Here is a 21,902-nt window from a genome sequence, read left to right on the forward strand (position 1 = left end):
ATATTATACTAAAAGCATCCTACTATTATTTTGTGTTTTATAGTTTATCTTTAGAGTCCAACTGCAAGTTTAGAACATGAAAAAACAAAACCAAAAAACTCCATAGAAGCATATCCCCATAATCTGTTACACCAGTAATATGAGAAAATTTCTTTTTTTTTTTTAAAAAGTTTTTATTGGGGAATTGGGGAATGGGAACAGTGCTGGGGAATTGGGGGAAGGGGAACAGAGAAGTTGCTGTCCTTTTTTGTTCTTCAGTCTAGTTGTGGAGGATGTTGCTTCACTGGCCCAAGTTGGCACCATCATTGCGTTCTTCTCAGGAGAGGCAGATCAGTCGCCGGCTTCTGGACGGCCGCTCACTGCGGCTGCTGGCCGCTCACGCTGGCTGCTGGCTACATACGGTAGCCCATGGCAACCCACTGCCACTGGGGCTGCAGCCTACACTGTCGCCAGGGACTCATGGCAGCCCAGCTCCAGGTCGAGCTGTTGTTCAGCATCTTAGCTGTGGAGGGCAGTGTCACTGGCCCTCATATGTGGGATCCGAACCGGGGCCCTCTGGCATCCCAAGCGAGTTCTTAACCATCGCGCCACTCAGCGGGCCCGAAAATTTCTTTTTTTAACCTTTTCACTTTATATGGTGTGAGCATCTGAGAGAGAGATTGCCTCATGGCATGGTAGGGGTAAGTCAATGGCTCTCCAACACAAGCATGCATCAGAATCACACGGAAGACTTGTTAAAACAAAGATAGCTGGACCAACCTCCAGAGTTCGTGATTCCACAGGTCTGGCGTGGGGACCTGAGAATTTGCATTTGTAACAAGTGCCCATGTGATGCTGCTGCTGCTGGTCTGGGGACCACACTTTGAGAATGATTAGGGTAGTTGACTCTTAGTGGGGGCTTTTTGTTGTTGTTGTTTTTCAATTATCCTTCTACAGGAATGATCTTGTTTCACTTTTTAATAACTAAAATTCTGTGGGCAAAAATCCCCAAGTTACTTTCGTCCTAAGAATCACTTCCATGGCTTTCCTGTCCTTCAGCAAGTCCTTTATCTTCTTTAGCCATCATTCCCTTATCTGTAAAAATGGATATGATAGTACCTATCTCAGTGAATTGCTGTGAGGATTAAATGAGACCCTAAATGGAAAATACTTAGCACCAGAAATGGTATGTAAAAGGTAGCTGCTCTGTTTTTACTATTTGTCTACTCATTAAAGGAAATAAATTCCAATGGTCCTGGGACAAGTGACTGAAACTACTTAGGATTTCTAACACATTAACTGACCACAACAATAACCTTAAATGGTCAGTTATGTTCTAGGCATTCTCCTTACTGTGGCAGGGGGGTACTGTTTGATTTGGAAATTTTGGCATAGGGAACGAGGACAGAGTCTCCTAAATACACAATATAAAGCATTACTTAAAAAACAAGTTCCTGAGCTCCACCTCCATACAAAAACCATCTCGAGGGGAGAGGCCCAGGGATCTTTTAAATGATCACCCAGGTGATTTTTCTGATCAGCAAGTTTGGGAAACACGGAAGGGACCTCTCACTCTATTTTTAATGGTGGCTAATATAAGCCCTAAATATAATTTCTATTTATTCATTAGGCCAATGTTTACTAGAAAAGTTTCAGAATTCCTTTCTGTCTTAGTAATTTTGTTCTTGAGTTGAACTAAAGTCACCTGGAGAGGTCAGCTGGAAGCGGGTTTTTTTGTTGTTGTTGGTGGTGGTGGTGCTTTGAAAAGAGTCTCAGTGTTTTGAGTGAACTAACCATTACTAGTCGAGCTCTGCGCTTCATTTCTGAATTGCCTGTCTCATACCTCCCCTCTCTTGAACTTCCTCCTGCAGCGTCTCCTTTCTGATCTCCGCCTCAGTTCTAGCTTGTTTATCTCTGAACTCCATTTCTTGAGTAGAACATTTGGTGCTTTCCCAGTTTACGATGCTTTGCTGGAATAGTCAATTTCTAGGGATTTTACAGGCTGGCCAAAAAAACAGTTTGTTCAGAACAGCGACGCCAGGGCCGACGACTAGCAGCTAGACGACAGCGCGTTTCCAGACTGCACCACCACCCGTGACCTTGAGCGAGCGCCGCCTGCCCAGCTCCTTCCGGGTGGCTTCAGGGCATTGCTCAGGCTAGACTTTGGAGTCGAAAGGGGGTGGAAGGGAGTGGGGCGGGGAGAGGCTTCATAAACAGGCTAAAAAGACCCAGAAGCTATAAAGCAGTTCTTTTTCCTCTACTCGAGGCGAATCCTTTTAATTCTTGAGAGGCGGGGAAGCAGTGGTTAGGAGAGTAAGGAGGAAAGGGCTCCAGACAAAGCGTGAGAACTCAGGTGGCGAGAAGCGAGCTTGAGTGAGAAAATCGGAAGGAGGGAGGCCGAAGGCCGACAATCGGGTTAAAAATAGTAACGCATCACCCGCAGGACTAGCTCTTTCCAGCTCCACCCTAGGGCCGGAGCCGGGCCAGTGACTCGGCTCCGTGAGATGGCAGCGCGGCCACACTCCGCTCCGCCTCCCGGACCTGGTGCCTGGAGTCGGGGGCGGGGCGTCGGGCAGGGGACGTCACCGCGCGCCCCGCCGCCGCCGTAGGGGTTTTCGCTGACGCACGGGCCCCGCCCCCTCCCTCCCTCTTTCCCTCACTGCCCTAGCGCCGAGCGGAGAGGAAGCGTCAGTCGGCTGGAGCGCGGACCGGTCTGCTTTTCGGTTTGGGGCTCGCTCGCTCCTGAGAGCCACGCAGCCTCATCAGCGGTAGCAGAAGCGACGGAGAGCGCCATCAGCGGGACCTCGCGGCGCCCAGCCCTCGCTGCGCGCGCCCCGCTCGCCCTCGGACTCGGCCTTACCCGCCGCCGGTGGAGGCGTGAGGCGACGACGGGCAAGCGCCCCGAGCAGCGTTAGCCTCGGCGGCCTCCGGTCCTCCCTCCGCCTCCTCCTCTGCCCCCCCTCGCTTCCCTCCTCCCACTTCCCGAGCCCCGGCGTGTCCAGGCCACGCTTGGTGCTGCTGCAGGAACAAAGAAGTACCCCGCGGCGGCGGTGGGAGCGCCACCCCCGCCTGAGGCTCCTACCTGCTTCCCGCCCGCGGCGGCGACTCCAGGGCGTCGGGCGAGCTCCTCCACAGGCCTCGGCTCGACTCGGCCCTACCGCGCCGGCGTCGCGCGCAAGCCCGACTCCTGCACTGCTGCCCACGCAGGGTGAGTGGTGGGGAGCTGGGGGAGGGTGCCTGGCGGCTCGTGCTGGATCGGCGGGTGGGAGTGGGGGTGGGGACCTGATCGCCACGGAACTTCGGCGAAGCCCGAGCGGGCCGCCGATGGCGGCGTCCGGGGGAGGGGAGCCAGCCCGCCAGCTCAGGAAGCACAAAGACGGAGGCGTCATCCTGTCGTCGTGGCCTAAGGCCCGGCTCCATGCGCCCGGGCTCACTCGCTCAAGCACACTCGGGGAAACAATACCCGGCGTGCGGCCTCCGGGGGTTCGGGCCCCGGGTCTCCCTCGCGTCGGTCCCGGCCGCCCTCAGCGGCGCCCGGCGTGGGCAGCTCAGCCCGTAGAGACAAAGAGGTGGTGGCGGCGGCCGCACCCCCGGCCCCGCTCGCCGCACCCCCCCAGCTCGCCGCCTCCTCGGGGAGCCGTGCAGGGCCGGGGGTCGACTCAGGGTGAGGGGCCGGCCTGTCCTGCGGAGCTGCTGTTACGCATGACTCAGTGGTTTTTGGAGAAGGCCCTGCTGGGCTTTCCTGAGTGAGGCCTGTGCTTGGCGCGGGGCATGAGGGTAGGGTTGGGGGACCGGTGGGACCCGAACTTGTTCTAAAATTCCCTAGGACGTGGGTGAGGGGGGCTTCTCTGTCGTCTTGTATAAGTTTTCCCAATGTTTCTGCTTTTCTCGCCCAAGATCCCTTTCATAAAAGAAATGGAACGCCTTCCCCTTTGTTTCGTGCATTTAGGCTGATGAACGTGAAATTCTTTGCTCGCTTTCAGCTCACTCCCTGGAGCTGTGTTTTGGGGCAAGGCCCGGGTTATCTTTATTGATTGAATGCCTCCTAAGAATCTGGTTTAAGGACACTAGTGTAAAGTAGTATATAGGTCACAGAGCCCCTGTTTCTAAACCTGGTTTTCAGGTAATTTAAAGGCTTTAAAAAAAATTAAATGAATTTCGTTTTACTAATTTTGTAAAATAGGATTTCAGAACCATTTGAATTAGTGAAAATAATTGCAGTTTTATTTTTTAAGTTTTTTCTTAAATGTCCCCCAAAAGGGGTTTGTCGTTGTTTTGTTCTCTGTTTTCTATCAGGCCTGATATTAAGCCTGGAAAGGAGCTTTAAAAAAAATCACACTAATCTACTCTCATTTGGCAGAGGGGAACTGAGATAGGGAGGGTAAGGACTTGCCCAAGGTCACTCGTTTAGTTAGAGGTAGATTAGAGGCTAGAATTCAGGTATCAACTCCAGGTGAGTGGGCATTTTAAACATCTTTAAACATTGGGTGCACCTGGAAGAACTAAATCCCATAGGTGTAAAAAGCCTTTTTAAAAAAATTATATTTGAGGCTGGAGATTTCAGTGGCATGCCCAGGTTTTTTGTTTGTTTGTTTTTTAAGCTATGAATTACAGAAAGCTGAAACTATAAAAACACATTTCAGCTATACCTGATAGAGCTGGCACATGTATGCTCAAGCTTATATCAACTTTAAAAGTACTGAATAGTAATGGTACTGCATTTTTCCAAAATACTGCCAGGTAGGAAAGAACCACACAGTACCTACTGGCAACCCCCACCCTACCCAGAAAATTGCCACTAAACACGAGGATTCTTCCTGTCTTGATGTGCTCTCTACTGTGCTTTGTTTTTATAAACAGCCCTGACCATTTTGCCTTCATGAGTGATTAATGAAGCTTGCATCTCCTAGATTGAATTTGAGATTCTCTAACCCTCCCTACATTTGAAAAAACTGTAGCAGCCTTAATGGCATCTTTTTGTTGTGTTTTCTTTATATATTAGATGCATGAAGGCCGCATCCTTAGTTCTTGTGGTTGTGTAGGAGTTGGCAGGCTCTGAGATATAAATAGAAGCTGATTTCAGAGGCCCCTGTTGACTAGGCTTTATGTGAGAGCCTCCATCCAGCTCAGCCTGTCACATTGCAGCCTTGTGACAGGCTGAAGCGCCGGCACATGTGATCTAAGCTTCTGAGAAATATTAAGGCAAGCTGTGCACATGTGATGGCATTTAAAAGCTGGCTTTCTAGGGGAGAAACCATGTAAAAGACCAAAGTCGTGGTGTCTCAGAGTTGAAGGCTATTTATAGTGATTTGAAGGTAGATGTGTTTTCTGAAGAAGGAAAGGTGGAATACTGTGCATGTTGAAGTGGGTGAAATCATTGGATGAGGGAAAAAAAACACCATTTAATTTATATAAAACAAGATTTTAAGAATTAGACTAATGTCAATAATGTTGGTTGGCTCATTTAGACTAATTTGCTTTTAAAGCCACTGTCAAATGACACTGGAAATTAGTATAGAAAGTGTGGGCTAGCACAACTCGTAAGCTGGGTTCAGTCAGGGAATGGCCCAACTTTTTGTTTAGGGTCAAGATTTACACACTTTGCATTGTTGGCATGCAAATAAATACATAATATATTATTTGAAGCGCTTTTTGCATGTATGCTCAAATTTTTAAAAACCCAGCTGAAAGTGTTTATTAATAAACTTCATAAGTGATTTTGAAATGTTTACACTACTCTGCTCTAAAATGAGTCAGCTAAATTCCACTTACTATTTAAAGAGACAGTGTCAGCTAAATTAGTATTATTGTTTGAAATTGGGGATCTTGGTCACTCCTTACAAGCTTGATTGGCTTGAAATATTTTCAAGCTTGAAAATGGTGCCTTTTTTGCTAACAAAAGAAAAGATTACTATCATTTAATTGGGGGAATTATTGTCAGGATTCTGGCCGGGTCAAAATTGATTAGTCTTCTTCCACCCTTTTTATAATTTTGTTAATAAAAATTGCTAACACTTGCTACAACATTGTTTTTAATAGCTCACTAAAGAGTGTATTTTCTAGTATGTGGTAGTTGGAAAAGCTATATAAAATTCCAGGAGATGACAAGCTCTAGCTTGAAGTATTTTTCCTGCACATATTTGAAATGTTCACAACTTAATAAATCATAACTGACCTCCATTATCAAAATTAAGGCACATTTAAATAACAGTGACCACAAGTTAGAGCAGATGATCTTCCTTTGATAAAATGCTCTCAAATATGCTTTTGTACACTCATGCATATTTTAAGATGACATGGAAAGCCTCACATTTTTCTTAAATGTGTATTTTCTCTTAACTCGGAGGGAAATTTAGAAATTTAGCTAACTATTACTAAATTTGTGCTAATTTTAACAAGGCTTCTGGAAAAGGAAGAGTATTCTTACTGTAAGTTCTTTCTGGTAGCCTAGCATTAAAAAAAATTTTTTTTTAAAGACCTAGCATTAAATATTAACCATTACTAAAGGTGTATTTATATTGCTTTGCTTTGCTATACTGAAATAGAGCTTAAAAAGGTTTCATTTTCTGGTATGAGGAAGACAAGAGCTTGTTAAAACTTTAATAGATAGAGCCTTTGGTGAGAAATCTGCAGCTGATAATTTGTGCTTTACAGGTTTCTAGACACTGACTTTAAAAGGACTCAGACCCAGATCTCACACCTCAAGTGTAGAACATAAAAGGTTAAGCAGCTGACCCCCTAAATTCTTAAAGAGCTTCACTTGTTGGTGCCAAGGTAACAGGAAAGGCTAAGACGATCTATACTAGCTTTCTTTTCAGTGGGCTATGAAGTTTTTGCAACGTTTTAAGAGCACAAATGCTCTAACCCATAGCAGAATTGTTGAATTACTAGTGGGGCCCAAGTATATTCAGGTATTAGTTTTAAGAAAGTTTTAGAGCTACATCGAATATACAACCAGTTAAAAGAACCACTAACAGATCTCAAGAGTCAGTAGTTTTGATTATTGTAGGGTTTTTTTCCATTTGCTAGTTTCATTTAATATATTTTTAACTAATCGCATGAGAGCAGAAAGTGACTTAAAGATATCAATTGCCCAAATTGATTTAAACATAATTCTGATATCAGGCAGTGACCTGTTCAGAAATTGAAAAAACTAGTGACAGGTGCAATAATACATTTTAATGTTTAATGGTAGAATCTTTTTGTCCTAAAGAATTGTGTAGTCATTATAGTTCATTCTTTATCAAGCTAAAACAGAATTTCTTTCATGCCCTTTGTTTTAAAAAGGCAACGAAATATTCCTAATTTTCTTGGCCTAGTCTTTGTAATGGGCCTTTGTTAGAAACAGACTTGGTGTTTAGAATAACAAAGGTACACTGGTGACCATCGTAGTAATTTAGTGATTTTTAGTGATTTTATTTTGGTTACATGCTAGTTTCTAAAATTTTGCTTCTGTTTTTTTTTTTATAGCAGAAAAATATGGCTCAGGAGACTAACCAGACCCCAGGGCCCATGCTGTGTAGTACAGGATGTGGCTTCTATGGAAATCCTAGGACAAATGGAATGTGTTCTGTTTGCTACAAAGAACATCTTCAGAGGCAGCAGAATAGTGGCAGAATGAGCCCAATGGGTAAGTTGTTTCCAAGGAAAAACTCATTTGAAGAACTGGTGGACAGAAAACATAGAGCCAAGAATTGGGTTCTAAGACTGAGAGAATCAAGGCTGAAAGCCCAAGGAGAGAAGACCTGAGAAAAGCTTGAAATTAAAGCAACAGCCCAAGTACTTGGCATGACTACATCAGGAATGAATGACTATCTACAAGCATCATTTAGTTTTTTCATTTTCCTTTTTGAGGTTTTGTTTCATGCTTGTATTCACTGGATATGACTTTTTAATAGGTATTTTTGTTTGGATACTCAAGTATAGGATTCTGCAGCACAGTGAAAGTGCTTAGATCACTAACCTAATTAAATGCAAGTATTTGTTACTTATTAGTCTTGATACTGAGTGTAGTATTGCTTTGTCTCTTACAAATCCTTTCTTTAAATAGGGACAGCTAGTGGTTCCAACAGTCCTACCTCAGATTCTGCATCTGTACAAAGAGCAGACGCTACTAGTTTAAACAACTGTGAAGGTGCTGCTGGCAGCACATCTGAAAAATCAAGGTAAGTCGGAGCATTTTACAAGTTTTATAATACAAGGAGGAAATAAAATACCTCTGCTATCTATACAATTATAATTGTGAATGTTAATATATAATAAGGATGTTAATATATCAGATGCCCTTGGTTTTGTATGAGTTGGACAGTCAGGGATTTCAGTATCTTAACGTATGATCTTTGTAGCTCATTGAGTAAAGATATATAACGCACTCCAAAACACCCCCAAAGATGCTGTGCTTTCGTTTACTTGTAATTGAGGTTTAGGGGTTGTAGAAAGTGAGGCTCCGCAGACTGTATTGTAATGCCACACAAGCATTTTGGCAAAACTGACTCCTTTTGCCCTTAAACAAATTGCAGGCACAGCTCAAAATTCCTAGTTGGCTACAATAAAACATGGTGATCTATACAGATAATGCAGCCTTGAATGGAATAGCTATTTATCAAATTGCTTTCTTTATTCTCAACCATTTGTGCTGGGCATCCAATATCCTTTTAAAATTTTAGATTATTTAGCTCCATTTCATCATGTTGGAAATAATATATAAAGTTGAACTGACAACTTACTATCTCGCAAAGAAGTACCCTTAACATCTTTAAAAATGTTTGCTTGAACTCAAATAGAAATGTGCCTGTGGCTGCCTTGCCTGTCACTCAGCAAATGACAGAAATGAGCATTTCAAGAGAGGACAAAATAACTACCCCGAAAACAGAGGTGTCAGAGCCAGGTATGCTTTTTGTTTCATACTAGTTCAGTTTTGGACTTGGTAGTATGAGAAAGGGTTGGTGGGGGGAGTCTTTCCTTCCCATTGAAGGATCAGAGAGAGAGAGCTAGCTATAAAATGCAGGCCAAGAAAGAACCACCATCATTAAAGAGTGTAAAATAGTCACTCTACTCTCTCCTTTTTTCTCTGCCCCCCCACCCCCCCAAATCAGCAAAGTTTATAAGCAAGAGGCTAGAAGTGTTAAGAATTCAATGAACTTAAAAGGTGGTTTACCATCATATTTTAAAGGTGTCTTAAATCATTAGAGAAGTTATCGTCCACAAACCTAGAAATTAATATAGATTAAATTTCAAAGCTGTGAAGAAAAATTTTATAATCAAAACAGTATTCAGTCTTGATATTGTCAATATTGTAGAAAATATTGAAGCAAAAGAACATATTGAACACAAACTTTCAAGTTGAACTGTAGGAACTCATTTTGTGGGAGCTTAAAACTCACTGTGGAAAGGTATTTTTGGTTTTCGTTAGAGAGTGACTCGAAGTCTGCTTAACTTACCTAGTGCAACCAGACTGATGTGCCAGAAGATGGACTTGTTTGAATAGCCTGTGATAGGCCTACAGCAAGGATCCATGTGTTCTGTGGTGCACATAGTTTACCTTTGATGAATTCATTATCTCCTGGTAGTGCTGACGGAACACAATATGAAACTTGATTGGGAGGAAATGGTGTCAGTGGATATATAATCTGCTTTGGAGGCTGGCTTTTGCTAATATCACATAGCCAAGCATAGGTGAACTAGATCAATCTTAACTTGTAAAGTTTAGGTTAAAATTTTTAAGTTGGGCAGGTGAATCCATATTTGGTATTTTGAAATGAGTTTACCCTTCTGAAAAAGATGACCAAATTAGTGTGTACATATATGAAGCTTTTGTTCTGTTTTTTTGTTTTACACAAAATTACTCTGACCTTGGAACATTACCTTTTGGGTTAGATCTGGTAGCTAGTCTTCACATTTATTATTTCTTAGTAGGCATTCTGTAGTTTACTGCTTCTTTGCCTTTTCTGTATCGCTTTTCTTTTCTTAGCCCCTTCTTCCCTGTATGTCTTAGGAACCAGTTTGGTTTTCAGGTGTGGCCAAGGAAATGGCTGTCATCCCTCCACATCCCTCAGCTATTCCCAAAGATTATTCTTTACCCTCATCCCCCATCAGGAAAAATTATATTGAGGTTGTCATACATAATAGATTTTTAGCAATAAGTAATAGGTGGAATAGTGTGTTAGTCTGGATATATTACTAATGCAAATGAGTTATAAATTTGGGGAGAATTTTAGAGTAAGTTGGCTTGCTTTTAAACTTTGGGTTTATGCTAATATTGCTGGCCTATTTAGGCAGTAGAGTAGTACTTTTAGCATTGCATACGTTAATTTTCTATTCTTGGGGTGTGGATTAATATTAAAACAGACTTAATGTAGATCATATCTCTAAATTCCATACCCATTTTAGATAAGTATCACAAAGTAAATAACAGCTGTGGTTTAAAAAGTCTTGTTTTGCCTATCGAATCCTTAGTAGTTTAAAATCAAAACTTCCCAAGTACTTACATTGTCCTAAAGATGTTTCCTAATCTTTCAAAAGAAACTGTTCAAAAAATCTTCTAGATTTTCTACGTAAGACAATATAAAGTACTTGTTAAAATGGCAAAATAATAATTGTGAAATTTTTAGGATCTGAAACTAGTGATTAATGATTTCAGTTTTACTTGTCAAAATCTGCTGGTTTTATCTAAACAGTTTACTGTCAGTGTAAAACGAAAATGATTTCTTTTTTTATAGTACCTTGTAAGTTGGCAACTTTATTTACTGAATAGTAATGAATTTGAACAGCCCTACCAATTAAGATGTTAACATTTAGACAATTGCGATATGAAAAAACTGAGCATATGAACAACATCTCTCAGGTCTTTAAAAAGTTAGAATTAGGATTTTGTTTCTCAGTACAATCTGTTAAGAATACGTTCAAAGGAATTGAGTGCGGTGATCATTTTACAAAATTTAGGGGAGCAAGTGGTATTATGTTAATTGGCAAGAAATTCTCAGATTTGAAAGTTCTGATATTCAAGTATAAGATTCAAAAAAATATAAGATTCTATTTCAAGTACATGTTTTTAAGAAAGGCTACTTAAACATTTTCACTAAGAATCTTACTGTTTCTCTTAAATATTTTGTTTTGTTTTACTTAGATAATTGTCAGCCAGTGAACTCTTGACAAACTTCTAACTTTACCCTTGTTTTACAGTTGTTACTCAGCCCAGTCCCTCCGTTTCTCAGCCCAGTACTTCTCAAAGTGAAGAAAAAGCTCCTGAGTTACCTAAACCAAAGAAGAACAGATGTTTCATGTGCAGAAAGAAAGTTGGCCTTACAGGTATTCCAGAACACATTATACAGTGTATGTTTACAGCTAGGCTTCAAGAAGGATCTCCTGGTTACTCCCTCAGAGGCTGGACGGTCTTAAACATAAAACATGCCCGACTTGCAGGGAAAGAAAGTTTCTATTTCTAGTGTGGGCGAGAAGGGATAGTGGGGAGAAGTTGAATTTGATTTCCATTTGTCTCCCTGATCACATGAAACCTTTTATTAACTTCAGGCCTTGTGAATTCCTTTCCTTTATTGGACTGAAAAATTCATCCCTTTTGATTCTTTCCTTTGTTCTCCTGGGGAAAAGGTAGCTGTACCTAAACTAAACAGTAAGCACCTACTTTGAGCCAGGCACAAAATATCCTAGATAACGTTTTATTTCCTTTAAACCTCAGAATTTGATGGTTGTGTTTCCCTGGTTTTCACTTGAGGAAACATGACCCAGTTAACATGGTCGGAGTAGGATTTGCATCTACATCAGCCTGATTCCAGAGCCTAGAGTTTCTACCCTGTATTATATCTGCAGGAGTTTATGGAAGAATAGTTATTTGAATTTCTCACCATGTCAAAGGGGGTTTAAAAGCTCTTGCACAATTTAAAGTGATAGACGAGCCATGAAGATCTGGTTCCTTTTCTATAGTGAATAAGGCTCCCCGCCCTTTCTCCCCCCTTTTAACTGCTGCAAGCTCCCAAGTGACTACTTCCTCTCGTGTGTGCAGGGTTTGACTGCCGATGTGGAAATTTGTTTTGTGGACTTCACCGTTACTCTGACAAGCACAACTGTCCATATGATTACAAAGCAGAAGCTGCAGCAAAAATCAGAAAAGAGAATCCAGTTGTTGTGGCTGAAAAAATCCAGAGAATATAAATTACTACTTGTGAAGAGACTGAAACTTTGTTTTTATTTTAATATATCGTAGGAAAACATTAAAGAGCAGATGCATGGCCATTTTCCTTTGATGTTCTCCAGAGTTTTACTTTATACTTGTCTGTCTTATAATTGATATTTTAGGATGTTTGGGTGTTTGTTACAGGCAGAATTGGATAGATACAGCCCTACAAAATGTATATGCCCTCCCTTGAATAAAATTGGATGAGAATCTGCACAGCAAATTGAGTTATACAGATAATAGGGAAAAAATTTAGTTCTGACGTGCCAAACAAAGTACATGAAATCTCTGCATGTTTGCAGCATATCTGCCTTTTGGGAATGTAATCAAGGTATAATATTTGGCTAGTGTTATGTGCCTGTATTTTTTTAAAAAATGGTACACCAGAAAAGGACTGGCAGTCTACTTCTACCATAGTTAAACTTCACCCTGTTAATTTCCACAACATGTTCTTTGGAAGCAGGAAGAAGGCTATAAAGAGGATCAGACCTTTCCGTGAAACCAGTATTTGGTGCCATATATAAGCCTGGCTAATTGGTCTTCTAAAAGCTGTCAAATAAGACATTTTATGAAAAGTAAACGTCGCATCTGGTTATCGTAAAAGTAAAACCATCAAGCAACAGGGTCTTGAGCTGTCGTTGAAGCTTATTGTGCTGGCCTGCACCAGAAGATGTCTGCATTACTCTCATTGCTAAAAATGTGTAGCACAGAACTGCACTAGGATTAATTTTGTTTACAAGAAGAAATTAAAACTCTACGTTTGGTTTTCACATACAGCAGCTCTATTGAATAACATGCATCTGAATTTTAAGTTGCAAAGGTATCTGAACCGTTAATTTTTCATGTGCATCTTTTGAATGTTTTGGTTCAGGAAAGAATGTTTAAAGCTTTTTTTAAAAGACTTCAGTTCTTAATGTAACTGTACCCTTCTGCATGGAAAAATCATAATCAACATGGCTGCAGTAGACTTCTTAGTGGTATCCAGCACCACTTGCAGAGGGCTGCTTTATCATATTGTACTTGGGTGTAGGACTCTAGTGTTCTTGGGTGTATTGCATGGGCTGCATTATCTACAGCATTGTACAATAACAACTAGAAGAGGCAGTATACTTCACTGATGCTTGTCTGGTAATATCACTTCTGTGTTATAATGGAAGGTTTTCTGTGATGTATGAAACTTGTGTTTTTTATATATAAATGAGTATAGTTAGATTAGTGTTGTGGTAATGCCTGTTTTCATCTGTAAATAGTTAAGTATGTACACGAGGCACTACTTCTGATTTATTGCAGTGTTCAGTCCTAGTTTCTACTTTTATTAAAGCATTCACAGTTTTGCTTTCAATTTTATGTACCTTAGTTCTGAGTTAGATCTGCAGATGTGTACAGATAGTTCATATTTATGTATTGCACATAATCATGCTACCCAGCATTGATGCTATATTGTATTATGTAAATAATAAAAGCCATGTACAGAGGGAAACTTCACTTGTTCATTGGGTTTTTAAGCCATAGTTAGAAATCCTACAGGGGGATAATTAGAAAATGCATACAAAGAAAACTTTCTAGTTGCATATGTAGACTTTGCATGGCAATTTTGTAAATTTTTTTTAATTGCCATCACTGAACATGTGTTCAAGTGAGAACCATGAGGTGAGTTTTGTGGAACATCTTCGAGTATGGTACATACTAGGTAATTTGTTTTTGAATAAATGAATAGGCACTTTTAGGATCAAAACAATTGTAGCACTTAAGAGAAAAATGAAATTGAACAATTATGGCTTATCTGCCTTTTCCTTTTTTTTCTTTGCTTTCTAGATACTTGAGGCATGATAATTTGTGTACAAGAACAGGCATAGTTTTTGTGTGTGTGTGTTGTGTAGAGATGGGTACAAGGGCTTGGTCTTTGCAGGTCCATGTGGGTGGGATAAATAGCAGGACTAACAGTGATGTTCTGACTGCCCATGGGGTAGCTGAAGCCAAGAACAGACCCTATGGCTTCTCAGTGATCGAGTTTGAAATAGAAGTAACTTACCCTGGTTCGCCATCATCTGTCACAGGTCTTTGGCTATTGCTACCTTTGCTTCAAATGGGGAAAATATGTATGTAAAAGGCTCTATGATGAGATAAGGACAGTATCTCCTGAAATATGAAGGAAATTGAAGAATATCCTCACAATTGATAATTATAGTTTTTGAGAAGGTAAACTTAATTTTTATTCAAGGTTTAAGAATAAGACTTATTTCCCCCTCTCAAGGTATGCTACCTTTTTCAATAAAAATTTGCTTGATAAATTTTAAATCAAGGTTTTGAAGTCAGCAGTGTGGGGGATAAAGACAGATGGGAAGGTGATGGACCCTTGGACTTAATTGTCTGTAAAGGTCTTTAACACGAGATTGTAATATCTCCATAATCATTTTTATAAGAAATATTGAGAACAGATTTGGAAAGGATTTAATTTGTCAGGAATATCAACTGGGGAAAAGGGAAGCTAGGAGGATTCAGTTCTACCTAGACTTGCATTCAAACCTGAATGTCTCTGGCAAGATTAAAAATGGGCTTTAACTTTGGAGTGTGCATTGAGGTACTAAGCATTTTAAGAATATACCATGTTTGTCCTTATAGAGATCTTTGCACACCCTCCAAAAATATTTTGCTAGGACACCGTGATATGAATTCACTCTATGACCTTGATCTACTTTTATCAAATCTATTCTGCAGTGGGCTTTAATCTGTAAAATGAGCTTCAGGTTTTAGGATCTGAAGTGAGCTTCCCACAGTGTGAATTAATTTGCAAAGGAACTATTGAGCAACGAGTGGCATAGTAAAGAGGATAATGGACCCTGAAAACAGGCTTCTGTAAAAGGATGTAACAGTGCCTGGCTCATAGTAAGTATCCCCGTTTGTTAGACTTTTTAGAGCAGTTTTAGATCCACGCAAAAATGAGAGGAAAGTACAGAGATTTCCATTATGCCTTCCCCCCCCACACACACAAGAGAGCCTCCCTTACTATCAACATCCCTCACAAAAGGGATACATTTGTTAAAATTGGTGAACCTACATTGACATCATAATCAGCCAAAAAGTCCAGTGTTTATAGTTCAGTGTTGGTGGTGTACATTCTATAGGTTTGGACAAATATGACATATCCATCATTCACTGCCTTAAAAATCTGCTCTGCCTATGCCTACACCACGGCTTCCACCCTGACCACTGGCAACCACAGCTCTACTGTCCATAATTTTGTCTTTTCCAAAATGTCATACAGTTGGAATCAGTATGTAACCTTTTCAGGTTGGAGTCTTTTACTTAGTAATATTCACAAGTTTCTTCCATGTCTTTTTATGGCTTGATAGCTCATTTCTCATTAGTGTTGAATAACTCATTGTCTGGATGTGCTACTGTTTAATCGTTCGCCTACTGAAGGATACCTTGGTTGCTTCCAAGATATGGCAATTATGAATAAAGTTACTATAAACAGTGTGTAGGTTTTGTGTGGACATGAATTTCCAGCTCTTTCGGTGAAATCCAAGGGCGATAGCTGGATTGTGTGGTAAGATTGTTTAGTTTTGTAAGAAACTGCCAAACTTCCAAATGGCTGTACCATTTTGCACTAATTCCTACCAACAATGTATGAGTTCTGTTATTCCTCATCTTCACTAGAATTCGTTGGTCAGTGTTCTGGATTTTGACCATTCTAACAGGTGTGCAATGGTATCTTTAAATTTATATTCCTCTGATGACATAACGTGGAATATCTTTTCATACTCCTATTTGCCATTTGTATATCTGGTGAAGTGTCTGGTAAGGTCTTTGACCCATTTTTTAATCGGATTTGTTTTCTTATTTGAATTTTAAGAGTTCTTTCTGTATTTTTGAATAATAGCCCTTTATCAGATGTTTGTTTTGTAAATATTTTCTCCCACTCTAGGACATCTCCTCATTCTGTTGAGCTATTAATGTCCTAGAGTAATGATTTCTAAAACTTGTAAAGAGAATTATTTGAGAATGAATGAGATTGGTTACATTAAGTTGTATAGTGAAAAGGTAAAGATCTGTAACTCAAAATTTTTCAGTTTAAATTGATTAGAATCATGATTTTCAGTATGACTTTTTTTGCACATGTCTGTTAAATGAAGTTCTTAACTGAAAATGAACAAATGTCTAAATAATGTAATAGCAACATGTTAAGCATATTGTTGTAAATTTCTGAATTGGTAATACATTCACAGGGTTCAAAAATATATTGATATACATTGAGAAGCAAAGCCTCTCCCATCCTGTCCCATATCCCTTGCTCCAAAACACATAAATTTTAGGTAAGCACCATAACTTGGAAAGGTTATTTTATCTCTCCACATCATGTACATGTTTGAAATTTGACTCTAGTTTGTGTAATTGTTTGACTACAAAGTTATAGTGATTTTTGTCCGTAAATATTAGCTTACAGTTTTGGAGAGATGGATGGGTGTGGTTGCTTAGCGAAAAGATTATGTAACCTTAAACTATGTAAAAGTCTTTCCATGGGTGAAGCAGCAGGTAATTTATGAAAAGTAACTTGAAATTTGACAAAGTTTCTTGTACAATCTGCTTTAAAAACATACAATTAATACAAAAGTGCCATTTAATACTTTTAGCTATTTGCACACACACACACTGGTTTTTAATGCATATAGAAGCAAAGGGCAGTTTTTGTATTTTCTCCAAGTGTGTTTCTGGTCTAGTCCTGGAAGTAAAAGGAATACCATTTTGTGGCATAAATAAGACTCCATTCTGTCTGCAGCTAAGTCCTACTTTCCTTTTTAGTATAGGTACTGATATTGCTAAGTCATATTTCACATGTGATACTTAAGTCAACTGCAAGATGACAGAAGTTACAGGTTTTCTTGGTTAATATATTTTTAATTGCATTTTGTTGGGTTTGAATTTTGACTGACACTATCACCACAGAACCTCAGATTATATCTATCTGAAATGACACAACATAATCAAGGTTGTTCAAGAATTATGGTAATCTATCAGTCTATTCAGAAGTTAATAGAAAATCTTTTTAACACATGCCTAAATTTTTGTTAAGTGTAGGAATTGTTCAGAAAATAATCCTTTATTTAAGCACTTAAACTTTAGAGTTCAAACATCCATAAAAAACTAAACTATGCTACATGAGCTCAACTTAAACACTGGTTTCACAGTAAGTTTCTCTGATCCTGTGTGTATAATCCATTGCAAATTAAAAGATGGTATCTGATCCTTGCTTCATAATGTGCAATAGCCTCCCCTCCCCATCACTAAAAATGCATTCACAAGCATGCAAATTAGAATACCAGGCAAACAAATATTAGAGTTTATGTTGTGTGACACTAGATCTGTTCATTTATAGAACCTCAAGAATTGATACGCTTTTTTCTTTCAAGCATTTCTTCAAAGAAAAAATATTTCTGGCGATTTTTTTTATCCATCCCTATGAGAAAAGCAGTACCTTACTGGGGCGATGCTTCCTTAGGAACCTCTCCCCCAGACATACCCCATGTGCTTAGAAATATCACCCACGTACTAACAACATTTGACTTCTAATGTCTTGTGCTAATTGCTATTGTAAAAGTAATTCTGTATAAATGATAATACTTTACTATGAGTGGTTAATCTGCAACCCCACCCACTAGGTTTTATTATCTATGTTATAAATTCTTGCTCAAATTACCTATGTTTAAACAAGTTGCATTTTTAGCTATTCTGTGGCTTATTTGGTTGGTAGGAAAATTAGATTGTTTTGCATATCTGGGACAGCATAACCAGTTTTTTCAGTCTCTAGATTATATCAGTTGACAAAAATAATGAGACTTTGAAGATTTAATAAAGTAATACCTGTTGGAAGAAAGTGCAATCCATAGGTATCAAAATATGCATTCACTTCAGACATGACCGTTTAAGCATTCAAGTGATAAGCATGCTTATTCGGATCTTCGATTAAAAGAAACGCTTTTAAAGTGAATTAAGGGTAGCAGTTTTGATAAATTGGGACCAAGAATTTTCTAGACTCTTTAAGAAAAGCATCTTTAAGGACCCTAGACAATTATCCAGGCTAACTAGTGACCAAATCTGCCCAATGATGTACAGCCTATACACAGAAGACCCAACTTGGACTGAACATAATAGTACTGAATTATAGCATTTCAAATGTTATATTGGGTCTTTGGAAAAGTCATGATGTATTTTGTCTTATGGTTTTCAAAGGTCATTTATTTATATAAAGAACAAAGATCAATCAATGATATATTGCCCGTTTTGTTCAATAACCTTTTGCCATCTTTCAGTGAGCTTCATAATTCCTCGTTCATAGAAGGACCTGTTTTTATTTGCACAAAACTGAACAAGGTGCTGATTTACACCCTCATCTGAATTGAACGTTATACCACGCAAGGAGATTTGAAGAGTGAAACAAGTGGAAGTCTGATGGCACAAGATTAGGCGAGTATGGTGGGTGTGGCAACACATCCCATCCAAGCTCCAATAATTTTTTACTGGTGATCAAATGAGTGTGTGGTCGTAAGTTGTCGCGATGGAACACAACTTTACAATTAGCAAGCTCTGGACATTTCTGGATGATGGATTCGTTCAAACTGTCCAATTGCCGACAGTACACATTCGAATTGATTATTTGGTTTCTTGGTAGAAGCTTGAAAAACATGACACCTTTAAAATCCCACCACACTGAGAGCATAACCTTCCTCTGATGAATGTCTGCTTTTGAAGTCATTTGAGGCGAGTCATCACATCAGGACCAAGACCGTTTGTGCACCACATTGTTGTAAACAATCCACTTCTCATCACCAGTTATCAGTTGCTTCAAAACAGGATCATGTTCTTCACGTTTAATGAGCATATTGCAGATGTTTATATGCAACATCAAATGAACTTCTTTGAGTTCATGCGGAACCCAAATATCAAGCTTGCTTACACATCCCAGCTTCTTCAGGTGGTTGTGAATGCTTGAATGATGGATGTTCAATGTTTCTGCAATCTGGTTTCAGGTGTGTAATGTGGGTTTGATTCAATCAATGCCTTTATTTTGTCATCATGAACCTCGGTGGACCTCCCTGACTGAGGAAGCGTCATTGAGATCAAAATCACCAGCAGGGAATTTCGTGAGTCATCATTGGCACTGACATTCTTGTAGAGCATTGTCACCGTAAACTTTATGCAACTTTTCACAAGCTTAACACACATTCTTCCCTTTATGGAAGTAAAACAGTAAAACATGGCAAAAATGCAGTTTTATCTTCCATCTTCAACTTGTAAAATCTCCAAAACTCAACCAAATCGCTCAATTTCTTTTTAGAATGAAGCTAAACTGTCAGCTGTCAAATGACATAGCAATAACATAGATGCAAATAACTCTAGTACTTCCAAAAATGAACTAGTGCCATCTGTTGCAAACATGCGTCATGACTTTTCAGAAGACCCAATAGTAAAGTTAGTTGTTCAGTGGCATGGCATTAGTAAAACAGAATCAAGGGTTGATTTTTTAAATGAGCTAGGTGTATAATATGTAGTAGAAACCAAATGAAATGGACCTTTTAAAGTTACAATTGGATTCTCATGGTTTGCATCTGAGAGGCTGTCGCCCTCCACTGAGAACTGAGAGAAGCAAATGTTCTTTCTTGCATGTGACACAGCTCCCTGTGGCCTAGGCATGCTGTGTGAGCAGGAGAAGTAAGGCATACGTGGTCTCAGTTTCCAAGATCATGAGCTAGTACCATGTGTAAGAATGATCTGAATTAGTTAGCCATGTTGATTCTAAAACAAATTTCTTTTGAGTTTTATAAGGATGGGTGGTCAGAATTAATGTTGGATAGTATCAGATGTATATCATTACTTGAAGCCTGCCTCTTCTCCCTGGAACAATACACCTTACACAATTTGTCACTTGCAGGCGGTGAGTACATTTTTCATCCCAGAGTGGGGAAGCAGTGGAGTAGATGGTGGTTAGATAGTAGCTTCAAAGTCAGCTGGGCTTGTGACTCAAAAACTGCGCCTGGAAAAGTTAAAATCTTGAGTGCCTGAGTGACTTCACCTATGCAGACTTTAAGGATTAAAATGATGTTGCATGTAACACAACGGCAAGAACATTGTGCGTGCTTGATACAGGTTAGGTGTTGTAACATCACTAACATAGCTGTTAACCCCTGGAAAAGGCTATGTTCCAAGATGTTGAAGAGGCCAGATTCTGATCTGTATAGTGTAATAATCAGTCATTTTTCAATCAACTAAAATTCATTTGGTGCAATGGAAACGAAATCCCACCACTAGTTTCTCTCTGCAAGCCTGACAATTCTTAAAGCTGGGATTTATGAGTCACCAAAAGTTGCATGAAACATTTGGTGCCTGTTTCTTGGTAGAATTTTCAAATTAATCCATGACTCAAGACTCAGGATCTAAATGGCCTTCCTGGGGAGATGCTTGAGTATTGTAAGAGGGAGCCAGAACTGTATAAGCCAGGAATACGAATCTGCCTTGTTCGGCTGCTGCCTCTGAGGAAATATTAGAAGAAAAGTGGTACTTTTCTCTTATTAGAGGCAGCAGCAATGGCTCCATGGACTGAAGAAGGAAATGAACTGATGGGTCACAAACATAGACCTGTCCTTTTAACAGTAATCTTGCCTTGCTATTTTAGTTTGCTTTTCCCTGATACCTTTTACTCCTCTCAAACCCAGACCAGAGTCCCAAGACATGGGTGCTTTGCATGATACACATACCTACTTGGAAGCCAAGAAATGTATTTCAAGTGTGTCATATAGTGATTTTCTCAAACCTTTTAAGTCCAGATGTCCTCTCATAGCCCTGCCTGAATTGTTCTGTGTGATGGAGAGAAACGAAACCACTTCTATACTGTAATTTCCAAAGCTAAATGGTAGAGAAGTTGACATTCACTCTAAGTCAATTCAGGACCACAGCTTAAATTACTGAGTGATCCCTCTTTGGTGTATACTTTCTCTGTATCCCAGCCTGCTATGGCTGGAGGGATGTCTTAGAATCAATCTTCACAACTCTTCAAATGCTTATAATCCCTCCCGATTCATTGATCCAGCCACTGAAAATGGATGGGATTTGCCTAAATCATGCCTAAGAGGAGCAAGGAAGCCTAAATCTTTCAGCAGGGTCATTCCCACCAAAATCAACTGGAGAGTCAAGACAAAACAGAAATCACATACTTGGGTCTCAATTTATTTCTACTGATTCCATATCAGAGTATCTGTATATTTGACAGCTCTCCCTTAAGTGATTCTATTAACCAGGTTTGGAACACAGTGTTCAGAATATGTCTCCTTTCCCATAAATGACAATAAAGAGGTGAGCTTGCACAGTCCAGTGCCTCACTTGAACTGCAATTCTTTCTGTGTAGCTTTCTGTGTCTATTATCCCCATTTAGAAGCACTGGTATACGTGGCCTCTTGTTAGAACTCTTGTATTTATTGTTTTCTATCCGTGGTTTCTAATACTACATAAGAGTATTTTGCAAAATGCTGACATAGGAGAAAAGCCATTTTGGTTTTAATCCCATGGTTCCTCACTATGTAGCTCAGACATTTCACCTGGAAAGTATTCCCAAAAAGTAAGCCGTTAATCACCTTGTTCTTGGGAGTTCAGTGAAACTCAACAATAAACATTGTTCTTTAAGCTTTAGAGCCTATCTACCAATCTTGCTTTCAAATTCTTTGGTGGCGTTTGCTGCTCA

General features: G+C 39.7%; 1 protein-coding gene across 1 annotated transcript; it reads left to right on the top strand.

The window, feature by feature from the left end:
* Positions 1-2,621: 2,621 nt before the first annotated feature.
* On the top strand, positions 2,622-15,649 carry ZFAND5 (zinc finger AN1-type containing 5). Its single transcript, XM_019650673.1, has 6 exons — positions 2,622-3,187; positions 7,450-7,609; positions 8,030-8,144; positions 8,763-8,866; positions 11,161-11,286; positions 11,999-15,649. The coding sequence occupies exons 2-6, from the start codon at positions 7,459-7,461 to the stop codon at positions 12,145-12,147; spliced, it is 645 nt and encodes a 214-aa protein (XP_019506218.1). The 5' UTR covers positions 2,622-3,187; positions 7,450-7,458; the 3' UTR covers positions 12,148-15,649.
* Positions 15,650-21,902: the final 6,253 nt, after the last annotated feature.

The sequence above is a fragment of the Hipposideros armiger genome, unplaced genomic scaffold (genome assembly GCF_001890085.2).
Source record: "Hipposideros armiger isolate ML-2016 unplaced genomic scaffold, ASM189008v1 scaffold_144, whole genome shotgun sequence".
In the NCBI taxonomy this organism is placed as follows: Eukaryota; Metazoa; Chordata; class Mammalia; order Chiroptera; family Hipposideridae; genus Hipposideros; species Hipposideros armiger.

Coding starts and splice junctions, on each gene's coding strand:
- ZFAND5 (XM_019650673.1), top strand. CDS start 7,459: ATGGCTCAGGAGACTAACCAGACCCCAGGGCCCATGCTGTGTAGTACA. Junction 7,610..8,029: donor TGGCAGAATGAGCCCAATGG/GTAAGTTGTTTC, acceptor TTCTTTAAATAG/GGACAGCTAGTGGTTCCAAC. Junction 8,145..8,762: donor AGCACATCTGAAAAATCAAG/GTAAGTCGGAGC, acceptor GAACTCAAATAG/AAATGTGCCTGTGGCTGCCT.